Source organism: Aspergillus undulatus, assembly GCF_047715775.1.
Source record: "Aspergillus undulatus strain CBS 261.88 unplaced genomic scaffold BDV17scaffold_15, whole genome shotgun sequence".
In the NCBI taxonomy this organism is placed as follows: domain Eukaryota; kingdom Fungi; phylum Ascomycota; class Eurotiomycetes; order Eurotiales; family Aspergillaceae; genus Aspergillus; species Aspergillus undulatus.
Genome location: NW_027396619.1, coordinates 360,803 through 387,176, shown reverse-complemented (window position 1 = coordinate 387,176; position 26,374 = coordinate 360,803). Strand labels below are relative to the sequence as shown.

The 26,374-nt window shown below is 52.3% G+C and overlaps 10 protein-coding genes and 1 non-coding gene across 11 annotated transcripts; 5 read left to right on the top strand and 6 right to left on the bottom strand.

The window, feature by feature from the left end:
• Window positions 1-988: 988 nt before the first annotated feature.
• On the top strand, window positions 989-2,440 carry BDV17DRAFT_280882 (S-adenosyl-L-methionine-dependent methyltransferase; the record flags this gene model as incomplete). Its single annotated transcript, XM_073759950.1, has 5 exons — window positions 989-1,156; window positions 1,217-1,343; window positions 1,400-1,523; window positions 1,588-2,048; window positions 2,121-2,440. 5 exons carry the CDS (start codon window positions 989-991, stop codon window positions 2,438-2,440), a joined length of 1,200 nt encoding a protein of 399 aa, XP_073617181.1.
• On the bottom strand, window positions 2,390-4,766 carry BDV17DRAFT_45753 (S-adenosyl-L-methionine-dependent methyltransferase). The gene is made up of 6 exons (XM_073764546.1): window positions 4,653-4,766; window positions 4,246-4,591; window positions 3,845-4,126; window positions 3,710-3,760; window positions 2,990-3,573; window positions 2,390-2,876 (listed from the first exon to the last, which is right to left on the bottom strand). Exons 2-6 carry the CDS (start codon window positions 4,483-4,485, stop codon window positions 2,714-2,716), a joined length of 1,320 nt encoding a protein of 439 aa, XP_073617180.1. The 5' UTR covers window positions 4,486-4,591; window positions 4,653-4,766; the 3' UTR covers window positions 2,390-2,713.
• BDV17DRAFT_259435 (FAD-binding oxidoreductase) lies at window positions 4,566-7,360 on the bottom strand. The gene is made up of 7 exons (XM_073757438.1): window positions 6,647-7,360; window positions 6,364-6,580; window positions 5,933-6,309; window positions 5,498-5,874; window positions 5,119-5,441; window positions 4,653-5,064; window positions 4,566-4,591 (listed from the first exon to the last, which is right to left on the bottom strand). The coding sequence occupies exons 1-5, from the start codon at window positions 6,884-6,886 to the stop codon at window positions 5,180-5,182; spliced, it is 1,473 nt and encodes a 490-aa protein (XP_073617179.1). The 5' UTR covers window positions 6,887-7,360; the 3' UTR covers window positions 4,566-4,591; window positions 4,653-5,064; window positions 5,119-5,179.
• Window positions 7,361-7,389: 29 nt separating this feature from the next.
• BDV17DRAFT_289952 (uncharacterized protein) lies at window positions 7,390-9,791 on the bottom strand (the record flags this gene model as incomplete). The annotated part of the gene is made up of 3 exons (XM_073761788.1): window positions 7,390-8,926; window positions 8,971-9,638; window positions 9,705-9,791. The coding sequence occupies 3 exons, from the start codon at window positions 9,789-9,791 to the stop codon at window positions 7,390-7,392; spliced, it is 2,292 nt and encodes a 763-aa protein (XP_073617178.1).
• Window positions 9,792-10,580: 789 nt separating this feature from the next.
• On the bottom strand, window positions 10,581-13,274 carry BDV17DRAFT_289951 (major facilitator superfamily domain-containing protein; the record flags this gene model as incomplete). Its single annotated transcript, XM_073761787.1, has 8 exons — window positions 10,581-10,872; window positions 10,942-11,271; window positions 11,352-12,014; window positions 12,075-12,100; window positions 12,155-12,250; window positions 12,313-12,478; window positions 12,567-12,699; window positions 13,160-13,274. The coding sequence occupies 8 exons, from the start codon at window positions 13,272-13,274 to the stop codon at window positions 10,581-10,583; spliced, it is 1,821 nt and encodes a 606-aa protein (XP_073617177.1).
• Window position 13,275: 1 nt separating this feature from the next.
• On the top strand, window positions 13,276-14,551 carry BDV17DRAFT_259429 (alpha/beta hydrolase). The gene is made up of 2 exons (XM_073757437.1): window positions 13,276-13,455; window positions 13,518-14,551. Exons 1-2 carry the CDS (start codon window positions 13,349-13,351, stop codon window positions 14,278-14,280), a joined length of 870 nt encoding a protein of 289 aa, XP_073617176.1. The 5' UTR covers window positions 13,276-13,348; the 3' UTR covers window positions 14,281-14,551.
• Window positions 14,540-14,613, bottom strand: BDV17DRAFT_t61. Its single transcript has one exon. It is a non-coding gene; the product is annotated as a tRNA-Val (tRNA).
• A 426-nt stretch (window positions 14,614-15,039) lies between these two features.
• BDV17DRAFT_259428 (uncharacterized protein) lies at window positions 15,040-17,593 on the top strand. Its single transcript, XM_073757436.1, has 6 exons — window positions 15,040-15,341; window positions 15,411-15,500; window positions 15,552-16,388; window positions 16,441-16,512; window positions 16,563-17,141; window positions 17,227-17,593. Exons 1-6 carry the CDS (start codon window positions 15,295-15,297, stop codon window positions 17,417-17,419), a joined length of 1,818 nt encoding a protein of 605 aa, XP_073617175.1. The 5' UTR covers window positions 15,040-15,294; the 3' UTR covers window positions 17,420-17,593.
• A 580-nt stretch (window positions 17,594-18,173) lies between these two features.
• On the top strand, window positions 18,174-19,243 carry BDV17DRAFT_289948 (oxidoreductase; the record flags this gene model as incomplete). The annotated part of the gene is made up of 4 exons (XM_073761786.1): window positions 18,174-18,279; window positions 18,335-18,445; window positions 18,497-18,828; window positions 18,896-19,243. 4 exons carry the CDS (start codon window positions 18,174-18,176, stop codon window positions 19,241-19,243), a joined length of 897 nt encoding a protein of 298 aa, XP_073617174.1.
• Window positions 19,244-20,612: 1,369 nt separating this feature from the next.
• On the bottom strand, window positions 20,613-23,018 carry BDV17DRAFT_289947 (putative plasma membrane antiporter; the record flags this gene model as incomplete). The annotated part of the gene is made up of 8 exons (XM_073761785.1): window positions 20,613-21,310; window positions 21,397-21,763; window positions 21,854-21,902; window positions 21,962-22,359; window positions 22,440-22,613; window positions 22,663-22,769; window positions 22,848-22,916; window positions 22,970-23,018. 8 exons carry the CDS (start codon window positions 23,016-23,018, stop codon window positions 20,613-20,615), a joined length of 1,911 nt encoding a protein of 636 aa, XP_073617173.1.
• A 1,810-nt stretch (window positions 23,019-24,828) lies between these two features.
• Window positions 24,829-26,298, top strand: BDV17DRAFT_259412 (uncharacterized protein). The gene is made up of 4 exons (XM_073757435.1): window positions 24,829-25,326; window positions 25,392-25,406; window positions 25,484-25,601; window positions 25,742-26,298. The coding sequence occupies exons 1-4, from the start codon at window positions 25,168-25,170 to the stop codon at window positions 25,864-25,866; spliced, it is 417 nt and encodes a 138-aa protein (XP_073617172.1). The 5' UTR covers window positions 24,829-25,167; the 3' UTR covers window positions 25,867-26,298.
• The last annotated feature ends 76 nt before the right edge of the window (window positions 26,299-26,374 follow it).

The window sequence follows — 26,374 nt, the reverse complement described above, 5'->3', positions numbered from 1 at the left end:
ATAGCGGGAGCATTTGGCATTTTTCCAGTGGGCATTGGACACGGAGTGCAGCCTCGCTGTTACGAGCCACGACGCCGAAGGATTCTGGATCTGCGCGTGGAGGCCGAAATCCTGCGACGGACCAGGGGCGAGGTTTCAGACAGACGGGACACGACGACAATGCACATTGTTAAAGTTCGAACCAGGAGAACAATTCCGAGGCTGCATCTCGACAATATTGGGGTGGGAGTGTTAAGCCCGGTTTCATTGTTTGAGTGCGGCGTCTGCACTCGTCAACGATTAGCTTCGACCGGGCCCTGGGCACTGCAGGGATTCGACGCCTTCAAGAAAAACCGTTTAGATTGCTGAGTACGGAAGGTGAGTATGTAGATGAAATTTCCATCTAGTCAACTGGGGAGGTGTATACGGCGCGTGAAAGACTAGCTTATCACCTTGACGTTGTGACTGCCACACTCGATTGCAACCCGGGAGATGAACAAACAGGAATCGCCGAGGCTTGACCACCGCAAGCACCACAATCCTTGGGACTTTTTATGCTTCGAAAAAGACATTGCGATGTGCAGTATTGCGGGGCAGCACTGACAGGGATCAGAGCAAATCATGAGCCCCAACGGCGCGGATCTCATTGCAGTGGAGCAAACTGTCTTGCTAACGAGCCGGAAGGATTCCGTAGTCTCGACGAGTGCATTCATCGATCATCATCAATGGATCGAACCAGCATGAAAAATGGGGCCAGACACGGGAGAAAAGGCGATACCCGGAGGCTGTCCGTCACTGCCAACCTCGCCGTAGGGGGTAAGTATGCCGATCTGCGCGCTGTCTCAGGATGGTACATGAGTTATTGGCGGTCGGACGGCGCACTCTACAACGAGGTGGACTGATGCGCGGGGTGTCCGTCTGCTTGCAATATGAAGACAGGAACGTCCTTCGTTCTTTCCGGGTCGACATTGGCAAGGACCTCTCTTCGACTGCCATACTTCGGGACGCCATGGCCTCACCCCAGATCCAGAATCTCTGGGCAAATGCCCAGGAATCGCTCGAAAGCTTCCAGAAGACTCAATCGGAGTCATCCCGAACTGAGGCCTTGGCCAGCGTCACTAAGCTTCAACGAGCGCTTGAGAAACCGAAGGATGCTATCCTCAAGCTGTCGTATCAAGTACGCCCGCCTTTACTGTGAGACTCTATATGCGATCGGCATCCTGACGCTACCGTTTAGCCGATGGTCTTCATGGCCCTCAAGGTTGCCCATGACATGAACATCTTCCCCGTCCTGGCGAAGGCCACGTCGCCGGTCCCTGTCAAAGAACTGGCGGCCGCGAAGCCAGCAGATCCTCTCCTCGTTAGTGCGTTCTCCCCGGTATCCTGTAAAGAGAGTTCCGACTGAAGAAGCTTGGCATAGGGCGCATTATGCGCCTCTTGGTGTCATTTGACATCGTCGAGGAGCCCGAGCCGAGCGCATACCTCCCCACAGCCATCTCGAAGGAGATGATCAACCGACCGACCATTGGAACGGTCGAATCTCTGTAAGTTTCAGGGCATTCTCCCTCCCTCTTCAGCACCGTCCTCCCTCTGACTAAAGTACTTCAGATTCTGCGAGTTTGGCCCCATCCTCCAAAAGACACCCGAGTACCTCTCAGCTACCAACTACAGAAACCCTGAAGACCCGCTACGCTCACCTCTCCAATACACCCACAACGTCAAGGAAGATGGCTTTACCTGGCTATGCCAGCATCCGGACGCGCTTACTCGGTTCAACAACTTCATGGAGGGCCAACGCGCCAACCGTGTCCACTGGGGAGACTGGTTCCCTGTCGAGGAGCGAATCCTTACGGGCGCAGATACAAACCCTGAGCGTGCGCTCATCGTCGACATTGGTGGTGGCCTTGGGCACGACCTGAAGCTGTTCCAGAAACGCTTCCCGAATGGCCCGGGCAAATTGGTGCTCGAGGATCTGCCCTCGGTGATTGATGAGGCTGCGCCCGAGCTAAAGGCAGCCGGTATCGAGGGCGTCAAATACGATTTCTTCAAGGCGCCTAACCCCGTCAAAGGCAAGTATACCAACTAGGAGACACCTGCCGTTCCCTCCCCATGAGTTGCTAACCTGGCATGAAAACAAAAAGGCGCCAGAGTATACTATTTCAAATTTGTCTTCCACGACTGGTCCGATGAGACGGCGCGCGTGCTACTAAACTATGTCATCGCCGCCATGGAGCCCGGATACTCTAAGCTCGTAATCGAGGAGTATATACTGCCCGACAAGGATGCGCAGTTTCTTCACGGAACGACTGATATGGCCGTCATGATGTTCTGCTCTGGATTGGAGCGCACGCGTCAGCAGTGGAAGACCTTGCTGGAGTCTGTTGGACTCGAGCCTACGTTCTGGACGCGCGATGGGGATGGTCTGGGTGTTGTTGAGTCGGTGCTGCCGGTTTCTAATTGAGTTAATGGCTCTGACAGGGCGGCGAACTAGGTTGTAGATTGTAGATAATAGAGATAGACGTGCAGATTAGCGATCGAAGACTTAGTTCCAGGGTTAATCGGCTCGAAACAGATAGACGCTCCTGCCGGGGAGGGGGGCAGCATTGCTGAAGTGTGACGGCCTCTAACAAGTGTTTGATATCCCATAGTTGCCCTGGCGCACTATCGAGCCTTGTCGGTCTCTTGACCTACATCATGATCTCAGAATCACGAACAGACCGAAAACACCAACACTCTACCCCATCCAAGTAACCTCAATAACAGCCAGCGACGACCCCTCCTGCTGTCTTACATCAGTCAGCCAAAACCGCCCATCAGCAGCCGCAATAAGTCTCTCCCAATCATCCCTCGTGCGTTCGCGCGCATTCTGGAATGACATCATGATCAGGTCGAACTCCCTATACATACAAAGCGTACACATCAGCAACCCATCTTGTCTCCCCATGCGCAACCAAACAACAAAGAACGCAATCAACGATTGGTGAAAACAGAGATGGCTTGCGAAACTCACCTCAACGGCCTCTCAACCAAGTAATGCGCCTCCCTGAACCCGGGCACAACGCGCTCGTTAATAAGGACAATCGAGCCCTTCTTCAGCGCCGGAGTCAAAGACCGCAGGATCATGGCTGCGTATTTATCTGACCAGTCGTGCAAAACCGAGCGGAGGAGGTAGACGTCTGCCCCGTGGAGAGAGGCTGGCTGCGGCGTGAAGAAATCGTGCGCTTGGAAGCGAACTCGGTCCTTCAAAGGGGCAGGTAGTAAGGCTTCACCCGCCGCAACGATGTCCGGCATGTCTTGGACTATGAATTTTGCGGGCGGGATAGACACATTCGACGAGGAGTATGCTGCCAGTGCGCGGGAGATGTGGCCGAGCCCGCCGCCAACGTCGACTATTGTGAGTTCGGGGTTGGGATCTCCATTCTCGCAGTTGGTATCTTTCCTTTCCCAGGGGAATGCCTCGGCGAGATAGTGTGGGGAGAACCCGGGTGTCTGGATTTGCCAGTTCATTGTCCCGGCGATTTTGGCGGCACGCTCGGGCATGCGCGCGAGTGCCTTGAAGGCGGGGTCGGCGATGTTGTGTGCTATATTCCAGCCCTAGGTATTGTCTGTGTTAACACGGTTGGGTAGATAGAAGCTGAACGCGGGCAAAGTGAGAAGTTTGCAGCGAGGGGAGAGAAGATCAGACAAAAGTTGAGTTGTGATGAGTTGGCTTGAACTATACGAAACTTACACAATGTTCAGGCTCTTCTGACCCCGGATACTGCTCTAGGGCATCGGCAATCTATGTAGCATCATCAAAGATCAGCACCAGTCTTTTCCAACAACACAACTGGGCGAGCACCAGACATCACTAGGGCCGACAAACCTTCAATAATCCCGGAAGTACCTCCTCCGCCCCAACAAAAACCCAATCGCGCATCCCCTTGTTCTGGGATAGATGTCTCGAGGCAGCGGTATGAATGTAGAAATCTGGCTCGGCCTCATAAAATATATGATGCGCTGCACTGTGCTTGAGTAGTCGACGTACTACATCCTCACGGAGGTGGAGAGATCGTGCAAGACCGGATACACTGGATCCCTGATCTGGGAAATTCTCTGCGATGCCCAGCCGGACGAGAGGGTGGACGCTTAGCGTTGGGAAAGAGTTCTAGAGGGCGGAAAGAGAATGCGTGAACCGTTAGACGGGTCTCGAACGATTGTAAAGGGGAGAAAGAGGCCATGCCAGTAGCCATAGCAGGATGCGGTAATTGTGATTGTCAGACAGACCATTTCAGGCGCAAGAAGCGCCGCAGGTTCTGTAAGGAGTGCGCGAAGCTCATCGACCATGCGGAGGAGTTGCTGCTTTAGATCTCGGGCCGTTGATTGAGGCGCGTCGCCGTATAGATGCGGCGACAGACCATGCTGGAAGGTTGGTTCGGGGTGCCCTGTTGCAGCGAGTTCATCGGCGAGGGAGTTTGCGGTCTGGAATATGCCAGCTGCGCGTTGTTTTAGTGTGAGGTTATCCATCTTGAGTGGATGAAAGTCTTCAGTCACAGATAGATAACGCTGATGGTTGAGAACTGCTCTACTTATAATATTTTATACGGGAGACAGCGCAGCTTGAAGCATCAATCTCTCACCATGTCAGCATCATCCGGTTGAGATGAAAGGCGGGGTGATGGAGGGGTGTTGACCAGGGGTTTTCTTCATCCGGGCTCCTGGCAGCCTCGGCCACGGCACGTTCTCCAATGAGCAATTTCTGGACCATGCGCCTAGGCCTTATTGCCGGAAGCTGCGCGGGATGAGAGCTCCTTCAGCCTAGCGTGGATGTTAGCTCTGAAAGTTTTATGCACGATAACGGTTGCATATTAGTGGCTAACCCGCTATGGGTGCTACTGGCGGCTAGGGCGGGATGATTATGGGGGAGATGGCACGACGACGGACAGCAGTTCCAGGGTCTCGGAAGGTATTGTACTGGATTGATATTTGTATCTAAGCCTGCAGCGGTTGAAGCCATTCAAGTTCGGCACGTGTTGGGCCATGACCCGATGATGCAGAGTATAGCGCACCTAGAAGGATGGCGTTTCAACTATGAGACTATCAAATCTTGATGCCAGCGTCAGCTCGATAAATGAAAACGCTGGCAGGTAGCTCACATACGTTCTATTTACCCCACGTCCCCTTTCCCCTCCATCTCTTTGTAATCCTTCCACCCCGCCACTTAGGGATACACCACCGGCAACCCATGATGAAACCGAAACACATTCTCCGGATCATGCCTCCTCTTCAGCTCAACCAACCTTGGCAACTTCTCCTCCCCATAAATCTGCTCCAGCGTCTCATCGCCGTTTGCGTAGTTGACATACACCGTTAGCCCGCCGTACCCGGATGTTGCTGCCAGGGCGTCCCTGATCTTACTAGCGTTGGATGTCGCCGCTTCTCCTGTCGAGGTGTCATTTGCCGGCCAGTAGTTTTGGATCATGCTGTAGGGTTCCGATGATCAGTTATTTGGGAGGGTAGGGTGGAGGGGGAGACATACACATAAGTATCCGCATCCCGCCAAGGATACGCAGTATCCTCGTCAGGGATAGCCCGAACAGCCTGATTACTCCAGATCTCAAAAACAACAACTGACCCACGCGCCGCCGGATAGTTCTCATAGAGCTCAGCCATGCTCACGAACGCAGAGGTCCAAGCCTCGGGGTCCCGCTGACGCAGGTTTACTCCGTAGATGCTTACTGTCTTTCCGGGGGCACAGATGGCGGCGTCTGACCCGAAGGCTGCGACTGCGGCGAGATGGTTCCAGGGAATTTCGGTTATATTCGTTGAGGTCGGGCCGACCGCCAGGAGGGGGGATAGCAAGGCGAGGGCTTTGTCGCGGGGGCCGTGGTAGACGCAGCTTGTTTGGACTACGGGCTGTAGGCTGGTTAGCTAGAATAAGAGGATTCGTAGACGTGAGACTCGTATCAAGTACCTCTCCCGCATCAGCATCATAGGCGATATTACCCGCGATAGCCCACTCAGGGCTCGTATCAAACTCGGCAAGGGCACGAAAAATCTCTTGGTGAAGGCGCGCCGGGAAACCGAGATCGATACTTGTGTAGTCTTGAGTGACGGGATGCAACTTGTACGTAGCAGAGGTGACAATCCCAAAGTTCTGACCGGCTCCCCTGATCGCCCAGAATAGGTCCTCGTTTGAGGTCGCTGACGCCTCGAGGACCTCGCCTGATGCTGTTACAACACGCGCGGATTGGAGCGCATCGAGCATCAATCCTTGTTGTCCCTGTGAGCGCCCGATGCCGGCTCCTAGTGTGACACCTATCATGCCGGCGCAGGAACATACGCCTGTCTCTATTTAATCGATCAGATACGCTGTCTAATCGTGTCAGGGCTCACCGTACTCACGCAGTTGATACCCCGTCTCATAAAGCGGGTCGAAAATATCCCCTATTGTGACGCCCGGTCCGACGGTGATTGTACCAGCAGACGCATCAATATCCAGTTTCTTGAGCCCGCCCAGATCAATCGCCAGCCCGTCCTGAAGCTCACCCAAAGATTTGCCATATCCGTGGCGACCTCCCGTGGCTAAAAACGGGATGTAGTTGGCTGTTGCTATCTTGACCTAGGTATTCGACGCACATTAGTCTCGTCGAGTATGCTTTCTTAAGAAAGCACGGCGGGTATTCACAGCTGCAACCACGTCCTCCTCCGACCCGACCGAAAGCGCTGCTCCATAGCTCGGGGCTCGGTAAATGTTCCATCTGGATGTGGCGTTCGTGAAGTCGCTGGTTCCGGGTATGGAGAGCTCTGTATTTGGCGACGACCATTCTTGCACTTCGAATAGAGAGGCGATATTTGTCGAGGTCGCCATGGCGCTCTGTCCGATGAGACAGAGGGAAATGAAGAAGAACACGCTGACGAGATTCATGGTTGCGAGTATTAACTTCCGAGGTGGCTCTTATACCTCTGTCAACCGGTCCCACAACGCCAGGCTCGCAAGATCCATGTAGCCGCCCCGAGCGATTGGGATGCCAAGGGGATTTTATAGTGAGAGCCATACTCACAGACCGGTTAGAATAGGAAGAAGCACAATCAGAGGTTCGCCGATCTTCAATATTCCAAGAGATCGTGCATCTGTAGATGACGTGCAGTTCTATGATTGGGTCGATGCCTTTGGACTTGATTTTGCTCGGCCCACAGCTTGCGAGCTTGGTCGCCTGATGCAGCGCACTGACTGTACGACCCGCCACCATGAATTGATATTAGGGGTGTGGGCGTTTGGTGGATCATTTTTATGCGTCCCTGGTCTAGCGTGGTGATATATTGCTGCTAGTTTGTGTGCGTGCTCCAAGTGTTGCAAGAGATATGCAATTCTTGTACTCGTATCAGCACGACACATCATATACAAGCCAGTCCCATTCTACAGATGATCTACTCAACAGCATCCCACATCCCCTGCAACTGCGTAACCCTAGCGTTCATCCCCGAGACCCCAGTCATATACCCCCAAGCCTGATTCCCCTCCTGCGCTCCCGTAACCCCCCACGGCGTCCGAAAACTCCCACCCACACCACCACCCACATACCTGATATACGGATTATACTGCCACGCGCTGGCCCCATTCATCGCGTTATAGAAGGTCGACATCGTATTGTGCATCTTTTGCATATTTAGATCTAGCTTGGCTTGCATGACGAGACGACGCATCTCGGGGACGGTCTGGTCGTAGATTTGCTTGCGGAGGTGCGCGAAGTTGAAGAATATTGACGGGTTCTGGGACACGCAGGATTCGGTCCATTTGTGGCGCATTCGCGGGGAATACATGTCGCAGTGGATGCCTTCTTCGCCGTCGGCATTTGGTGGGAGGGTCTCCGGTGTCGAGGGGAAGAATTGCGATAGGTATGCATCTCTTACAACCTCCTCGTAGCAAGCAAGACAGATTCGGCACCCGGGGAGACCGTACCACTTTCGACCCTTGACGAGGTCGAGTTTGGGACACGGAGGGAGCCTGCTTATTCTCGATACGAAATCAGCGAATATGCTGAATGTGCCCGTTATCAGGGCCTCGTCGAGCCTGTGTGCGTATTTGGCGAAGAGCGGGTGGGATGGGTTAAGGTCGCATGCATGCTGGTTGACTGCCGATGCGGGGATGCGCGATGGTTGGAAGAAGGCGTTTAGTCCGTGTGGCTGGATCAGTCCGACGTAGCAGCTCTGGCAGACGTCAAAGTTCTCGACCCCGGGGATCTGATAGATCTGCGTACCGGGTGCAATTTGGAACGTGCAGGGTGGCTGCTGGACAAATGCTGTCATCGTTCGGTGCCATAGTGACAGGTCGTGGTAGGCTAGGGCTTCTTCCCAGACAGTGCGAGGCTGGTATAGCCCCATGATACAGCGGCGCTGACGGTAGGAATGAGGATGTGGGCTCACGAGCTGGAAATGGTTTTTGAAGTCATTGTGGAACATGAAGTTGTTGTAGCACCGCTCGCAGATGGTGACTTCCTCTCCAGAGGAAGTGAATTCTGGTCGAGGTTGGTACCACCTTCGAGAACTAAGGTCCACCATTTCACCTCCTTTTGCGCACGGTGGTAGATCCAGATGCCGAGCTGCTTCTGCGATAAATGTTCCTAGGTCCGCCTTGAGGACCAATTTTCTGATGAACGGAACAGCGACATCACACGCCCATAGGGCATCACTAGGTTGCGGCTTCATGCATTGGACGAATTCATCGCGTATCGGACTGGCCAGGAGGACATCCTCATAACAGGCCTCGCAAGCAAAAAGCTCAGACAACCTGCCGTGGCTGTTGACGTTAAGCTGGAACCACTTCACCCCCTCGGACGCCGCTACGCCCTTCTCTTCTCCAGGGCACGTCCGCACCGAGAGATTCAGTCGTTGGGAGAAGAATTCTACGACCTTGACCAGACGAAGAACTCGGGGACTTGTGGGTGGATGTACCATGTCCCAGCGCCTGTTAGGTTATATTCTGTTGCTGGACACTTCCTGAGGGTGTACCTTGCCGGGGGGCCGTATTGGATCTTAGCCCGGGCCTGAGTTGAGTGACGTTGATTCTGCGCTTGTCCAGGACGCGCAGCTTGCGGAAGATCAGGCCGTTTGTGGGTGTTTTGGGCCTGAGATGAGGGGTTATTGGCGGCATATACATTTGTCGAAAACAGAGGTGCCGGGACTGGAGTGCGTTCACCACTTGGTAATTGGTGATCAGATTGCAGGGATAGACGCGAGATCATCTCGGGAAGCTCACGCGGCGAGTCGAGAGGTTCATATCTAGATGTGCAGGCATAGACACATGGTTCTACATGTGGTGGACTGTTATCCAAGGGTCGTTCAGGTGCCGCCGACTTTGTAGGCCCTGGAATCGCCGTTGCGCTAGAGGATGGCAGCCTGGCCTGGTTCCCAGCACGCGGAGGCGGAGGGGAGTCATACTGTTCCGTGTTCCATGACGGGGGTTGGGGAATGTACGCTAGGCCATTCTGCTGGGTAGATTTGCCATGATGAGAGTCTGACTGTCGCGGTACAGGTGGATAGAGGGCTGAAACTTGCTCCTGGTAGCTAGCCGACTGATAATCGTATGGTGATGGTTCGCTCTGAGCCTGTGCCACCGGCGGCCGATCTCCGTTCACGAATGACGGCCTTGGTGGTAAGGGTGGTGCCCGGTCATAGCTCTACCATCAGGTTATTCAGTGTTCCTGTAACTAGAGCTGCTGCAATATCGTCCCCATACTACATACCCCAGAAACAGGTACGGTGCCTGGTCGAGGCGGTATGCGCGGCGGCGCCCGAAGTGTATATCCCTTTGAATGATACGGAAGCTCCATCGCTGGATGAGGGACAAGTTTGGCGGCAGAATCTTGATAGACAAGGTTATCAAGGGGAGAAGCCGACTAGGTCACAAAGCTTTATCTGACTCGGGGCGTTGAGCCTCGATCTGGCACCAGTTCAGGCTGCATCTCCATTCGTCCGGCCTGCATTAGTGCTTATAGGGTGTGGACTTCGCAGCTTGGCAAGCTGTGGTAGCGAATCGCTTCACTTTGCTTGTTTGGCGTTGGCTCGTATCGAATATTATTGGGGTTATAGCTAGCATATTGGCGTTAGGAACGCAGGGCTGCCCAGATTCCTAGTCATATTCATAGGTAGTCTTGTTCAAGGCTTTTGTCGAGGATGTCAGTACTAGGACCTGTCATACAAGTACATTCTGCCCCTGCTCGGGGAGACCTGCTTGTGAGGATTGACGTTTTAGGTGGGCTGTCTGCCTTTCAGTATTGCTTGCCTTCGTCCATTACGACATTCAGAGCCATGTCGTCCATTCCGGAAGAGTTGTGCGCCACCGAGTAGTCGGCTCGACATCACACGAGAAAGAGCACGTTGAGGCCCGATGTTCATCAAAGTGCTAGCATATAGATCACAGAGTGAAATTGGGTCTCATTTCCAGCGATAAAGACGTTCGCGAATATTCAAGAATGTATTGAATCGGTGTCCAGGGATGCGCGTCGTTCTCTCCCCTTCCAGCCCTAAGAATTCCGTACTTCCTGGCCCTCTCCCTTCAAAGGTTGTCTAGCTCGTCCCCCTTGCCTCGCTCTTCACAGACTTGTTCTACTTTAACGACCTCACCAGTTCCCTCCACTTTCACTAATGTTGTCTCCTCTGTCAGCGGTACATTCTCCAAGAAGAACATAAATAATCAGCATAGGCGCCAACGCCGCCAATGCAGCGATGGCGAATAACCGCTGCGACTGGCGGTAGGACATATCAATTGCGTCTCGCGCGGGGGTCGCAACGTCGTATTTCTGCGCGACGACTATACTTCCGAATATGGCCTGCGCTTGGTCCTTCAAGTCGCTGGGAAGGTTCTCAGCTAGCTTTTTAGGGAGGGTACTACGCCAAATAGCGCCGGCCACGCTAGATGGGTCAAAGATTATCAGCATCCTCACCTCATTACAGTAGTAGAAGGGCAAATGAGCGACATACCTTGTTCCAATAGCCCCGCCAACAGACATAGCAGCAAAGAAAACAGCCGTGACTACCGAGACTTCACCGCGTGAGTCCTTCGCTTGGACAGACACCTGCACGCCGTCTGGTAGAAGCCGCGCCCGATACCGATGAGGGGCTTTGCGGGTGACGAATGCAGCCTCGGTTCCTACTCGATCGTCCCCCATGTCGACTAGGTAGAGAAGGACGCCCATACCTAGCACGCAGAGCGGGACACCGGTGAAGACCCAGATCTGCGAGCGCTTGGTAAATTTCATGAAGTATGCTGCGAATATTCCGGAGACTTGGAAGGCGACGCGGAGTAAGTTGCTATTTGGATATGCAAGTTAGCATTTTCGCCTCGTTCTGTCCGGAGCAGAGCAAGTAGGGCTACGCGGAGGGATACGTACTCAATCCTTGTCGCCGTTCCGGCCCCGTAATGCGCCGCGACCTGGAGGTAGCTCGTAAAGAAGACCGAAAAAACTGAATAATGGAAGAAATCGAGCGCACCGAGGAGGCATGCAGCAGCGACAGTCCGGTTCTTGATCATCTTATACGGAATAAATGGCTTCTTCGCGAACCATGTATCCCACGCAATGAACGCAATGAAGATCACAACACCGAGTACCAGCATGGCAATGAACGACCCCTTGTGCCAGTTATCGCTATTTCCAGACCCAGTTAACGACAAAGGAACGAGAAACAGACCAAGGAGGAGGAGAAGCGCCCCGAAAGCATCGAGCTGTACCCAGACAAGATTGTATAGTCGCTTGAACAAGCCATCCTCTCGGTTCCACCCAAGCGCCGCCAAAGTAGCCCTCGCAGTCTGTGCACGCCGCTGATAGTACAGCATTGCGCCAACTAGCAAGATCGAACAAACAGGCTGAATAATCGCCCACATGCCAAACCCCCAGCGCCACTCGTTCTTCAGGACGGCCTCGGCGATTTCGGTTCCCAGGTACAGGGCCAGTATCACGGTTAGAGAGTCCGGGAGGGTGGACCATACGGCGCGGTTTATGAGGTTTGTTACGTCGGCAACGAAGGCTTGTTGGGTTAGGCTGAAGCCGGTTGATCTGTGTGCTTATGTCAGGATAGGTATAGATAGATTTGTGTGGTGGAGGTAAGGTACGGACCCGATGGCCTCGAAGACACCGCCAGCCTACAGGCATATTAGCATCCCCATCAAACATAAAGGGAGTGGGTACTCACCCACAATATATTGCGAAACATTCTTGCACGCCGCGTAGATAGCGTAACCTATAGCCTGGAAGAGAATCGAGAGGATGAACATCTCAGCTCCTCCAAATACCTGAGACATACATGAATATCAGATATGCCTCAAATCCACTCTGAGTTAATATGCCCACATACATCTCCCAATTTTGCAATAATAGGATACGCCGCAATCCGCGTTATATTCCCGACGACACGCGCAGCAGACATGGCAGAGTGCTGCTTGAAGGACGAGGTTGCGTAGGGCACGTAAACCTGGGTTGAACAGTCGCCAAAGTTGATTGCGACGGTTGCGAGGAAGATGCTGTTCATTCATTATGATTCTCTGGTTAGTAGAGAGAGGAGTACGTGTTTTGAATGTGTAGGCTACAATCAACCCCTGCCTTGTCCACCCCTTGCGTAGCATTTCGGCCTTGCGGACACCGGCTTGGAGGCTTTCAGAGTCGGAGAGCTCATGGTTGGGAATGGTATCCTGATTCCGCTTTTCGACGTTTGGTTCGCTATTTGATGCGCCTTTTGGCACAGCTGAAATCTCGTCAACAGCCACGACGATGGAATATGGGATGTCAAAAAAAAAAAAAAAAAAAAAAAAAAAAAGAAAACATCTTGGAGCTAGCTAAAAAAAAAAAAAAAAAAAATTTGTATGGCTGCAAGAGAACTTAATAAAGACCAAGGCTTCGGATATCCGGTCCCAATGAGTAGCGTGTACCATCCGATCGGAAGCTCCTCACCCCCGTCTCGTCGAAATATCCTCGGTTGGAAAGGGCCTCGTAGATGGATAGATTATCAGGCCACGCGAGCCCCCACAAGCAACGAGTCTTACCCAATGGCATCCCCAAACAAGCGAACTTGATCTTATCTAAACCCGAGCGGAGATGGAGCTTTTCTGGATCAAGCGCATGGAGGCACAGCCAACAAGCAATGAAATCAAGAAATCAGAAGATCAGATAACGAATGCCAAGTGAAGCCAAGACGTCCGCTTTACGCCACTGTACGCCCTTCGCGTGGACTTCGGCGGTTTCCCGGGTTAAAGGTGGTGATTTCCCAGTTGCTGCCTCTTGGGTCTCGTACGTCTCGCGGCGTTTGAAAGAGTCAGCCATTGGAGCTTCCAAGCGTGTGCCACGTTACGACTCAATGGTCGTTTACACACACGCAGCCTGGGGCAGTCCGGAATATGGCCTCATGGCATATTACACACGGACGTGAGGAACCATATCAGATCGATGTCTCATGGCCTCTGACATGGTCCGGATATGTTTCCGATACGACCGCAAACACAATGTAAGTGGAACTATCAGCCGCTCTATTCACATCAACACCCACCTTAATATATATCCCGCTAGCTACCTCGTCGACGGAAACGCTATCTTTCTCACCGCAACTGAAGCCCTCCGAAGACGGGAATCACATAGACCTCATGAAATCGGAACCGTCGTCGTTGCCATTGGGTACCCCCTCACAGAGTCAGTCTTCAGTCCTCGACGAAGCTACGACCTTACACCTCCGTGTGAACATTACACAGCTCCTGATGGATCAGACGGGAACCCAAAGGTTGAAGCACATGGCGGTGCGGATACATTCCTGATCTTCATTACGGAGCTTGTTCGGCCGTTTATAGAGACGAGGGTCTTCCCCGGTGTGTCCTTTGGCAAGAGGGCCCTGTTCGGGCATTCGTATGGTGGATTGTTTGTGCTTCATGCTTTAGTTACGAGGACGGCCAACTTCGATGTGTATCTTGCGGCGAGTCCGTCGATTTGGTGGAATGATCGGTTTATCCTTGGTGAGGCAGAACGGTTTATGTCTACTGGAGACTCAACTCTGTTTTCTGAATCCCGCCCTGTTCTCCGTCTGTCGTTTGGCTCGAGGGAGCAATATCCTATACGCGAACCCGGTGAATCGATGGAGAGGTTTGAGAAGAGGCAGGCCGCTGCGCAGCGCCGTCGGATGACTGATAATTGCAGGGAGCTGTACTCGCAGCTTTCGGCTAGTGGACGGTTGAGTGTCTTAGAGATCAAGGGATATCTTGATGAGGATCATGGCAGTGTCATTGCTCCTGCATCAAGCGGAGGGATTATCTTCGTGGCTGGTCTCTCGGCATTGGAGTGATTACTTACATGGCAACATTTGATGTCTAAAAGCAGTGTGTCCTTGTTCGCATAGTGTTTTCTTCCCGTTTAGCATACCTGCTGGGTGGTAGATGTGAAAGTCGAAACTTGTTCTATAGGTATACTTCTCAACCCCGCGACAACCTTAGGAAGCAGCAACGCCTCCGGCGAGTCTAAATTCTTTTTTTTCTTTTTTTCTTTTTTTTCCTCTCGCTATCAAAAATAAACTGACAAAAAAGCAATGGAAACATCCAGAACAATGACCAGTGCCGGGCTCGATCCGGCGACCTTATCGGTGTTAACGATACGTGATAACCAACTACACCAACCAGCCATTAGTGAAATGCTATACCAATAATTTGCGCTCATCAGCCAATTAAGCTGCATCGCGCTTTTTGAGATGGCCTCGGAGAGAGGGCCTGCCTAGCTGTAGTCCGGGACGGTATAGTCATACCTTGTTTCTACCTCGGGTTTCAATCGGCTCGGCAAAGAGAGAGTATATATATTGTGGTAACGGGGCCGAGTGGATTAGCACGATCTTGGAGCACAAACCAGGAATGTACGCTCTAGTCCCTGCAGGAGGCCTAACTATGTCTCCCAGCCACGATTGGAGATATTGTACCTAGTATATTGAGTGGCCTGGTCTATTGCCCTCGACGTACCAAGCTGTCTAATCACGTGTCCAGACATTGCTGCCATCTTGCCGAGTCACATGATCTTTTTCTACTGACGTCGCACCCATTCATCATTCAGTCCTGACAGGCACACCAAATGCAGTCATTTGATTTACGAATTGAAATAGATGGGTCGATGCACTTCTCACATTATGGAATAAGCCGAGCTGCTCCTTGACCGTTCGAGATATTCGTCGCCTGAGACAGACACCAAATCGCAACTCCCCCGCTCTCCGCCATTGTGTGATGGAGTTGTCCCAGCGTGATATGGATACACCTCTATTCCTGCGGCAATACGCATATCGCCATATCCTTGCGTCGAGACCCCAAGCGTGATCGACATGCCGCCTAAGCGCGTGGCCATTGCTTGCAAGTTTTGCCGCAGTCGGTACGGTCCATGTCCCGACGCACCAACTGTTCCTCCATGTCTGTACCTTGGATGTTGATGTACCCGCAGGAAGCGAAAGTGCGACGGAAAGCTACCGAGATGCACCAGCTGCCAGAACAACGAAACTGAGTGCATATATGAGGACGTAACGCAGCCCAAGTCTGTGACTACCGCATAATTCCGTGAAACTCGTCGACTAACATGCGTCAGGATTGACCCCGCAAAGCGACTCGAAAACATCGAGGCGTTGCTCAAAGCGCATTCCGATGCCATTGCGGAGCTCTCAAGATATTTACCTCCGGATGCATCGAGGTCACCCTGGACGAGAGAACATCCCAGAGAGCACCGGAGGTCGCAATCATATAACCACAATCCACAAAGCTCAACTACGCCAGTTAATGCATTATCTGTGGAGAGTCTGATCCAAGATAAAAGTCAGCCCGAGACTACCCCCAAAGACAATTCCACCATTCCATTGTTCAACATTCCATTCGGCCACCGTGCGACCACCAGTAGTCTGCTCGTCCTTCCTCAGGTGCGTACTCTGGTAGGAGAGTTCCCCCAGGACACCTTTTTCCGACTTGAGGCCCGCCGGCCCTCCTTGAACGACATTTCATTCGACGACTTACCTCTCATCCATCGCGCAAGCTCACATGAGCTTTTGGAACGGTTCTTTGCCTTAGTATACCCGTACCACCCGCTGTTTGAGCGAGAAGATTTTATGGCGCAGTACCACATTATGCTGGACCGCGGTCTTCGGCGGGACGAAGGGTCAGCGGTGATTTTAGTTGTACTGGCCCTGGGAGCGATTGCCTCGGAGGCGAGGCCCGAAGGCGGGAAGTCTGAGTACGAAATGCCGGGATTTCTCTACTTCAATACTGCCTGCCAACTCCTTGTGACATCTTGGACGAATTCGTTCGGCGGCAATATCGTCCTGACCCAGGGGCTTGTTTTGTGCGCTCTTTATCTTCTTTATTTAATGAGACCCCTACAGGCTTGGCGCCTCATCCACATGGCTTCAACCAGCATTCAGCAGACATTAATTGGGTATGCGTTGTTCAACCGTTTTCTCGGGGCTGTCGCTAACTATTTGATGTAGCTCGCAGCAACTGAGCGAAACGGAGCAGGAGAGTATTCACCGCGTTTGCTGGTCATGCTTTCTCATTGAGTGGCACGTTGAGTTTAGCCTTTGTATTTTGCAGTAGATTAACAGATTGGCAGCGACAACCTCGCGGAGTTTGATCATCCCCGCAGCGGCATTGAACCCCTGGTAGACCAACTGCCATTTCCGAGACGCAGCCCTCCTGATCTCGACCTCCAACGATACTTAGCAAATCTTTCCATCCGATGCCTCTTGAACCGCATCCATCACTGCCTCTATTTCTCGACCGAAATACCCACCCAGTCCGGCTTGTCACCCCTCACACCCCGTGGGAATGCCGCGCCATCGCCACCGCAGCCGCCGAACAAATCACTTTCGAGAATATGCGCAGAGCTCGACCTGCAATTGGAAAACTGGTACGGTATGCTGCCAGAGGCTATCCGACCGGCCTTGGATCCTGGAGCGCCGGACGGAATACATGCGCGTCTGCTGCAACTGCGGTACTGGTCGGCCAAGCAGTTTATATACCGCCCGTATGTGGTCTACGCCATGTCAGCGCCTAGTGACAGGGCATTATCAGAAGACGTTCTTGACGCCTGCCACATTTGCGTCTCTGCCTGTCGAGCCTACATTTACACCTGCGCTGATTTCCTGTCAACCGCGTCGCCATCAGCCTATACATACATGGGTGCCCAGTGGTAGGTCATGATCCCAAGTCAATGATCTCCTCCCGATAACTGCAAATACCTAGTTGTGGCGCCACTAATTCTGTGTCCGATTCAGTTGTCTAGGGTCAATATTGATTCTCACGTTATCGGCAAACTGCCCCGCGTTGCAGCATTTGGTCTCGGACATTGATGTTCTTCAAAGTCTTGCCATTGACTCACTAGAATCATGGAGTATCCCCGGATCGAGCTTAGAGTGTGGTCACGAAATAGGAATTTCCATCCGTACAAAGCAGCGGCTTCGCGGGTAGCTTGATAACTGGTAGCCATTATTGGGACCACCTAGCAAACGCTGAACGTCCCCAACGAGTCGAAGAAATTCATCTGGACCAAAAACTTCGCGATACTGACTCTGGTATAGAGAATGCGAGCAGTTATATATATATTCCAGAATCAACCGGATTTATATCCGATTTCCGAAGGATGTAGAGGTCCGTCAATATTACATGAGTGACCGAAAATAGCCGTCGCGAATTCAATTGGCACTGGGGCTTGCCGCCAGTTTTAGGAAGCACAAAAAAGAGAAAGCAGAAGGGTCGTAGCAAACCAGACCGGTCGTCGCCAACGCCGAGCGAGATGCAGGGTATAAAGCGGCCAGCTCGGCCCGCCGCCCATCGTGAGGTGGAGTTGGAGATGCAGGTGGAGTCATGAGTCCAGCATATCATCGACTTCCAGCCAGTCATGCTAACGCTCCAAACTACGCACAGATCAACAGTTCCACAGGGAATGCATGCATATCTTCACCTGGCGGGCCGCTCATGCCGACTGGATCGAGGGGACTCATATCGTTGCGAATGGAGCAGTCATGGTCATATGCCACTTTGCAGAATACCATCTCTCCACTTTTGGTGACTTATAAAGCCTTCCTGGCCGGCGTCTTGAATGCCTTGTTGTTTTTCTTTCCACCTCAACAATCACCTCACTTTACTCTTAGACTCCCGCTCCGTCTTTGTGGCTCTTCGTTTCCCCCAGACTGTCACAAGTACGAACAAAGTTAGCTTCAAGATGGGTTCAATTTCTGAAACCGATGTACCCAGCTCAGTGCAGGTTGACACCCCCGCAAAGATGCATACGCACGATCTATTCAACCTACGGGAGCGAACAATTATCGGTACGCGAAACCCACCTGTCCATCCAAAGGCAACGAGACTAACCCTCATGTCCAGTTACCGGTGGCGTCGGTGCCCTAGGCCTAGAGACCGCAAGAGCTATCATGGAATGCGGCGGAGATGTCATCGCCATTGACTGCATTGAGAGCGCGCCTGTGGCGCCGTGGGGTAGGTCAACCGCAACCCGACTGAGGAATCTATACTAATTCAGTGCGCCAGAAAACCTCCAAAAACTAGCCGTCTCATGCTCCTCAAAGCTATGGTACTACCAATGCGACATCACAGACCCAGATCACACCAATGCCGTCTTTCAGAGCGCCGCGTCTCAAGCTCGGTATCCGCTTCGGGGGCTCGTCGCTTGCGCCGGGATATGTACGCTCGGCCCGTCAGTGGACTTTTCAATCCCTGAAATGAAGCGCATTATTGACGTCAATCTTGTCGGTACAATGGTCTGCGCCCAGGCTGCGGCGAGGATTATAGCAAAGCAACACTCGGACAGACCTGCTAGTATGGTGTTTATTGCTAGTATGAGCGGTTATGTTGTTAACAGGGTAAATATTTTCAATTATCCCTCCAAACAATCCCCCATCGAGTCCAACAACACTGAAACTCGACTAGGGCCTCTACTCAACAGCCTACAACTCCTCCAAAGCAGGCGTGCACCAACTAACCCGGAACCTCGCATCCGAATATGGCGGCGGTAACCCGGATGGTTTCAATGCTCAAGGTTGGACAGGTCCCCAAATTCGCGTAAACTCGATAAGCCCCGGTTATATCAAGACGCGCATGACGGAGCCGTTGCTTGCGGACCCAACGCAGAAGGGTCTCATGGTTGGGGGTAGTATGCTCGGGAGGGTATCGACTCCGGATGAGTATCGGGGACCGGTTATCTTTCTGCTTTCGGATGCGAGTAGTTATATGACGGGTGGGGATTTGTTGGTTGATGGGGGGCATACGCGGTGGTGAAGGTTTGCATACTATGAGAACAAGATAGGATACCACGCGTCCAATGAATGCCGCGACGGGTTATATAGCAGGGTCACATAGGTTGGGAGAATTTGCATGGCCATGAAGTGCATCGAGTGCATCGAGCGTTATCAAATGTGGAGTTAACGATGCTCCTTTCGCCCTTGAGTAACTGTGTATAGGGAAATTTGGCCAGTTCCAATATGCCTGGCAGGTCAGTAGAAGCCGTTTTCGAGATACATCCTCAACAATCCCCAGCAAGTCAGACTCCAAGCTGGAGAGACACAGTCTATCCATCCATCTCCGGAACTGCAGTATCTCTCTACATAGTCCTGTGCATCACCAAGGAGGAAGTATATGCTAAGCCAATCAGAGCCAACCGCGGAGCCGCATAATCGATTGTGTGCAGTGGCGTTGTTGACTTGTTCAACAATTGTTAAATGCCGACGAGAATTCCTCCAACGATCCAAGAAGGACAGGTCCATGGCTCATTGTTTCGTCGTCCAAACATACAGAGCGTTCGGCTCAATATGTGGTCCTCAGTTATCCCGTCTATACTCACACCTGATTACACTTGGCCGGCGCCGGCTCTGACCACCATCCAGAGAACCTCCCCGCCAGTGCCAGCCGTACCAGACATACTGAGGTGCATCGGTTGCTGCATTGGATCGAGCCATTGCCGAGGTATAGAGAACCGGTCAGGCTTTTGCCTTGGAACTCATTAAACCGTAGCACTTGCGTTGTCCTGAAAATAAAGATTGAGAGGGGCCAGCTGAGGGAGCTTGTACTTCAACTTCAAGCTAGGGCTTATACAGAACGGATTGGACAAGACAAGATGAATGTTGTTGCTGCATCTTACACCAGCTGAAATCACAAGGCGGAGTCAAGGCCATACAATCATGTAATTTGGGGTGTAGACATACATGGCAAGACAGGTCGCTCTAGAGCCCTAGACGGGCATTGACGGGTCAATACACTCTCCTATCTAGCTCTGCACAGTCGCCGTTTTGCATCACCATCGTGCTGATAAACAGCTCTCTGCGGAGTATATCCGACAACTTTTAAGGCACGAATTATCTGTTACACGAGCAAAAACCGACCAAAGGTTACGACGGCAGTGGAAGGCAACCTGGAAATAGTACATTGAAATTCTCACTGTTTTCGGTGGTATAAACGAAAGGGATTGATCTAAAACGCAAGTGCTCTAAACGACTTCCAAACGCCTGCTCGCTGCAAAATATATATATACGAGCAACAAGGCTATCGCACGAAAGAAAACCCAGTCTATACACGAAAAGAACGAGCAATTGTCGAAGAGTCCACTGAGTCCCAGGTATTTCAAAAAAGCAGAGCGTGAAAAACATGAGCCTCAAACAATACTCCGAATCGGATGCATCTCGAACCTCTCCCCCCCAACACCCTCATGGCACTCTAACCCATCCGGCGCAATCGAAACCCCCCCAGAAGCTCCAACACCCCCAGACCCCAACTGAAGACTCTGGCCCCTCGGCCTCGTCGCCTGATTCCGACTCCAACCACGACCATGTCCATGTGTCTGTCCATTTTGACGCACCTGGTCTCCCCACTCCGCACTCCCACCCGAATGCCCACCCGCATCATGATTCAAATGGTGATCAACATGAACACTCCTAAAATGCGGCAAATGCCAGCCAATATTAGCCGGGAACTTTGTCCGCGAGAACCGATTGAACATGAGTATCGAGCGCTGCTTCATGTCCACCGTGCTATTTGGCGGGAGGTGTGCGTTGAAACTTAATGGGCGTACGAGGGCGGGGCCCAGCGGATCGATTTCGGGCTCGACGTTGAGGAGTTTGTAGATTATTGATAGGATTGGGATGGATAGGCCGTGGATTGTTATGCTGAAGATTACGAGGAAGTAGATTGCTTTTGTTGATGATGTTAGGGGTTTGCTGGGTCTGTGGACTGGGAGGTGGAGGGACGTACTTGGTTTAAGAGCACGCATCAGGTTCGTCTCTATCGTGCTTCCATCCCCGACTTCAGGGAATAAATGGCTTGCATGCTCAGCGTAGAACACACCCCCAATCCCTGTATAGATATCGTCAAATCGGCCAGCTCAAGCACAACCATCCTGCATTTTCCTTTTCTGTATCCGACAGATGAGGCACACATACCAATCGGCCCAAAATACCCCATAAACAGCGCCTCCTTCCAATTCTTACAGACCTTAGGCATGCACTTATAAAGCAACAACGTACTCGGAATTCTTCGAAAAAGCAGAACCATAACTCCCAGCGCAAACAACCGCGGCCACGTAATCCCCGTCGTGTTAGGCTGGTGGAAGTCGTTCCAGGGTATAACGGCGCCAATGTACATGAATCCGCCGAAGTTGAGGAGCACGTCGATGCAGGAGTTTACTTCGTCGTGGCGTGCTTCGGTCTCAGCTAGGTATCCGCCGTCCCAGTTTAGGGCGCTGCCGGCGCAGAAGCAGGCGAGGAGGTCGTTTATACCGAGACAGCCGCAGATTCCGAGGATGAATAGCTGGAGTTGTTGTGAGTGTTTAGGAATTGAAAGGGAAGGGTGGGTAAGTTGTTGGGGGGGGGGGGGGGGTGAGGTTAGGGTTTGTCGTACTCCTAATGCGGCGGGGAAGAGGAGGTAGCACTCTGTGTCAACCCATTTTCTAAGGCAATGAGATGTTAGCCATTAGAGACGCTATTTGGTGGGTTTGGGTGGCCATACTTCCGTAAAGAATAACGCAGCGCATACATGCTGATAACCCCGCAAGCAACACCATACAGCGCCCCCAGGACGATATAGTAGCATATCGTCTCCGCGAACCACATCTCCATCGCCTTCCCCGCGCCACCGTGCTGGTGCCCCACGTCTCCAGCCCTAGCTATCAGATCGCGATGCGCATGCCCAGTGTTCTGGTCTGGATCACCCTGGGTATATCGGATAAGGTACGTCGCCAGCATGAGAAAGGGAAAGCCAAACCCGTCGTTGATACCGGCTTCCGAGGAGATGATTTCACGCAGGTCACGGGCGACGTATCGGTCTGCGAAGGGGCCTTTTGCGATGGCTTGGGAGAGAATCGGGTCCGTGGAGGTTACGCAGGAGCCGATTACTAGAGCACTCAGCTGCGGCATGTCGAATTAGCTTATCATCCAATTATCACCGCATCACGACATGTTAATTTGAATACCAGAGGGGAACTCACAAAGTTCAACCTCGGAACCAACAAAAGAACACACCCGGACGTAGCCAGCCACATGAGCGTCATATTCGGAATGAGACAAATAAACATCTCCTTGCACCGATGACGCTGGTACTTAGCCGGGAGCTGGAACCCGACGATAACCAGCTGCACACCGATCACGATGCGGCACATTCCCTGCTCATGTTAACAACAGCAGAGGTATCGCCGCTGGCGCCGTGCATACCAAGGTAATTGCATCCTGCTGGCCTGCTATCGCGGAGCCCCATTCTGTCGCTTCGAGGAATCGTGCGGCGTATGGCCCGAGAATGATGCCGACTAGCACGGCTGGTACTGTAGAGGAGGTCGAGGTTAGCTCGAGGGTCGATGGGGAGAGATGGGGAAGTGTGGTCGGGACGAGTCGGAGCCTACATGCTTCGCCGAGATACCACTTGTTCTTGATATTGACTGATGCCAACGCGAATAGTATAATAAATGCCCCTGGTTATATTAGCTGGTTCGCCGAGGAGACGACGCAGAGTCGGGCAAAATACCAAGGACTGAAATCACCACATTCAACTCACTGACATTCAATGTCGGCATAGTGAACTGGCGTTGGGCTTCGAGTCGAGACAATCAACGGTCCAAAAAGGTCTGAAATAATATAATATCCATTTGAACGTAGTAGAGAGGAAACAGAGGGAGAAAACGGAGAAAGCAGTTCATTTTTATGACCTGGCCCAGCTCCAGGGCCCCAACACAGCCCTGCAGCAAGATCAGCAAGTTCTCGGGGGCGCGGTCAAACAGGTGCTTCGCTCACGCCCTATAAGGAGACCGGCGGAATCTCTTGGCCCCCTTGGCGGGTCTCGCCAAGCCGCGGCCTGTTCTCGCTGCGTTGCATATTGGCGTTGCCCCTGCCAGGCCTTGCCAAGTACTAAGTGTCGCGAGTGCTGGGCAACCCCTGGAGTTAGACAGGAATATTCCAGCTTCTGATCTGTTCTGTCAGGTCCTCCTTGTTCTGCGAGCATGGAGTATCTGTAACGTCTTGCATCCGTTGCAAGAACATTCGACGAGACCGCTAGATACATGCTTCATCGCGTGAGACTAGTAGATACCTCCTGACATGCTCCTTGGCAGCGGACTGGCGTCGTATGATAATCCCAATGACGTGCGCGGTCGGCGTCTGTTCCGTATCCTGATTTCGAGTTCTTGCGTAGGGAGCAGGCAACATCGATTCTTGTATTACCAAGCTCAAATAATATAATGACGCCGCAACCGACCACTAGATGCTATAGGAATCGGAAATCTCCGGGATGCATTCATTCCGGGCTTTTCTCGCATCAATCAAAGCTCAAGGCTGGCTTATCCGGTCGCTGTTGCTTTTCCGGCGGGTGGCAAACTTCGAGGGCGCGGCGATGATGCCCTATCTCCCGCCCCTGTTCTCCAGTCGGCACAGGGCACGTTTAGTAAATTTGGTGACGTAGAAGCAGGCACCCAAGTCGGTATTCCATAGCAAAATTCAATCATATCAAGTACTGCCACTTAGAAATCTAGTCCCCGAGCGATCGCAAAAGGCCGAAACCTGCCAAGTACGATCCACATCCGCGCCGAGCGACGAAAGCTGCTACTGCCTAAAATCTACTTAGTACATTGGGGTCTCCTGGAAGTTTAGATGACGGTGAGAATGGACCCTTTTTATAGCAGCCCATCGGCTGCCTCGCAGCAAGAATTGCAGTTCCCGAGACCTTTCTTTTTTGCCCCTGATGGTTCCGGTCCCTCAAATTAAGTACATAGTAACTATTCTGACTCTAATGTACCTTGCGACTAGATCTTCCAAGAGTATGAAGACGTCTCGCGGAGCTGAGATGGATTACGTGCTTGTTTCTCGGCACTGCCCACAAGCACGACTTATTTGGGAAATATGCCCCTAGTATGTCAGGGGTACTGCTTCGCTTCTGCTTACCTGTCTCTTGGAAGCTGCTGGTTGGTTGAGTGTATTGGAGACAGTGGCCACACCCGACTCTGCCTATGTCTTGTTTATCTTGGCCTTCGATGGCCATTTAGCTCTGGAAGCTAGGTAGGCACTACCCGGATGATTGGAAACGCATCTGAGCGTTTATTGAATCTAGAATTGAGGATCACAGTCACGGTAGTTTGAGCAACCGTCGAGGGAACTATGCTTCATCACGTGCAGCGACAAGGACATGACAGCCGCCCCGGGGCCCGGCCCGTCTGTGGGCCAGAGCTATAGATCGCTCCTGGGCCTCGAACAGTGCCAGGTCCAATAAGCGGTCGACTAGACACATATTGCGTCCAACAGATGCGGCCTATAAAGCTTCGGATCCAGCGTAGTTCATCTTCTCAAGATGGACTAGGTAGCAGAGACGAGCATCGACCTCGGATCAAACCCTATCTTTTCCGCAGCCCGGATGACGTTTTGTATGACTCAACAGTCACTTGCCGAGAGCCAGAAAGATGTTTCTAAAGCTTGACTTTATTTCTAGGTCAGCAGTCTAGATGGAGGATGTCACCAGAAGAGTTCAGCCTGCGAGACCCTCTCAACGCTAACCCGCCGAGCCTCCATCAACGGCTCTGGATCACTCATGCCACTCGTCTACCACTGGAACAGCTCATCTTCACCTCACGTATATGAAGAGCCATAATCCTCGCTTCGTTCAACCGTTTCCAACATGCAATAAGTACTTAACTTCCTACATCCGGATAGCACTACAGATTGTCAAGAGTACACAAAATGCGCCTCCCCATCCTCTTAACTGCAGCTTCCCTCTTCCCAACTACATTGGGCATGCCCAAGGACAATTTTTACCTCCTCCTCGAACCAGACCAGTTCGATACCTCCGCGTGCCTTCGGTCATGCTTCCGCGAGGAGCCGGCCTGTCCGGAGAACATGGTAAGCAGGATCGGCCTCGTCCCTCCACGCAGATACCCAAGCGCTAACTACAATCTTCCGCCTAGGACGCCCAAAGAATCGTATGTCGCTTTTTCATACCCTGCTCCCTTAGAGGGTAGGAATTCGTGTCGCTGATGGTGTACCGTTTTACTATAAGCACGGCACCTGCTGGACTTGCTGTCTGCGCATGGACAAACGTCACTCGCAGGAGGTCTCACTCGCAGGTCTCGATTTGGATCGCGACGGGTATGGGGATGGTGATGTCGATGATCAGAGTATGTAATGGAAGCCGAAACCCCGAACTCCACCCGCATTCTTTCTTTCTTCTTTCTTGTCTTTCCATTTTGGACATCCAACCAGTACCAAATACATATGCCCACTCCATCTACATGCTAACAAACTCCTGATACCCTAGGGAAATGCCATCTTCGCCTCAACGACTACTGCTGCAAGGCCGAGGGGTGCGCATACTGCTGTAAAGGGGTCTGCGCATCGGATACTTTCGCGAGCTGGGAGGGTCATTGTTTGAGGGGCCTGTAAATGTAGAAATGAGTTGAATGGACTCCACAGCCTTAGGTACCCATCCAGTGCCGTGAATGCGCTTTAGCCTTGGGTTGAGAGGGCGGATGATCTGCAGGGTAGCGTGCCGAAAAGTGTCATACCTTATTCATGTTAAGCAGACAGACTGGTAAATAAGGAACTCGAAATGGGCGGGGACGATGGACCCCATTCAACAACCTTCAGTGGGCCCGAGAATATCCCTGCTTGCTTCAATTAGTATCTCAATTTGCACGTTTTTTTGGGCTTGAGTCTCTAGGGCTTGCTGATCTGCATTCTGAGCAGACCGGTGGGGGATACCGAGAATAGCAATTTCCGCGTATTCGTTTCCATGAACAACATCATTTGCTCCTCGAATCTCCACATCGCTCATCATCCATGGGTTGGGATGTTCTATTATTGTGCGGATTGCCCACGACCGGTAGCTCGTCGCAGATTTCTTCATATATAGCACCAAAACCGCGATCATCCTTCGTCTTCGTTCCCATCT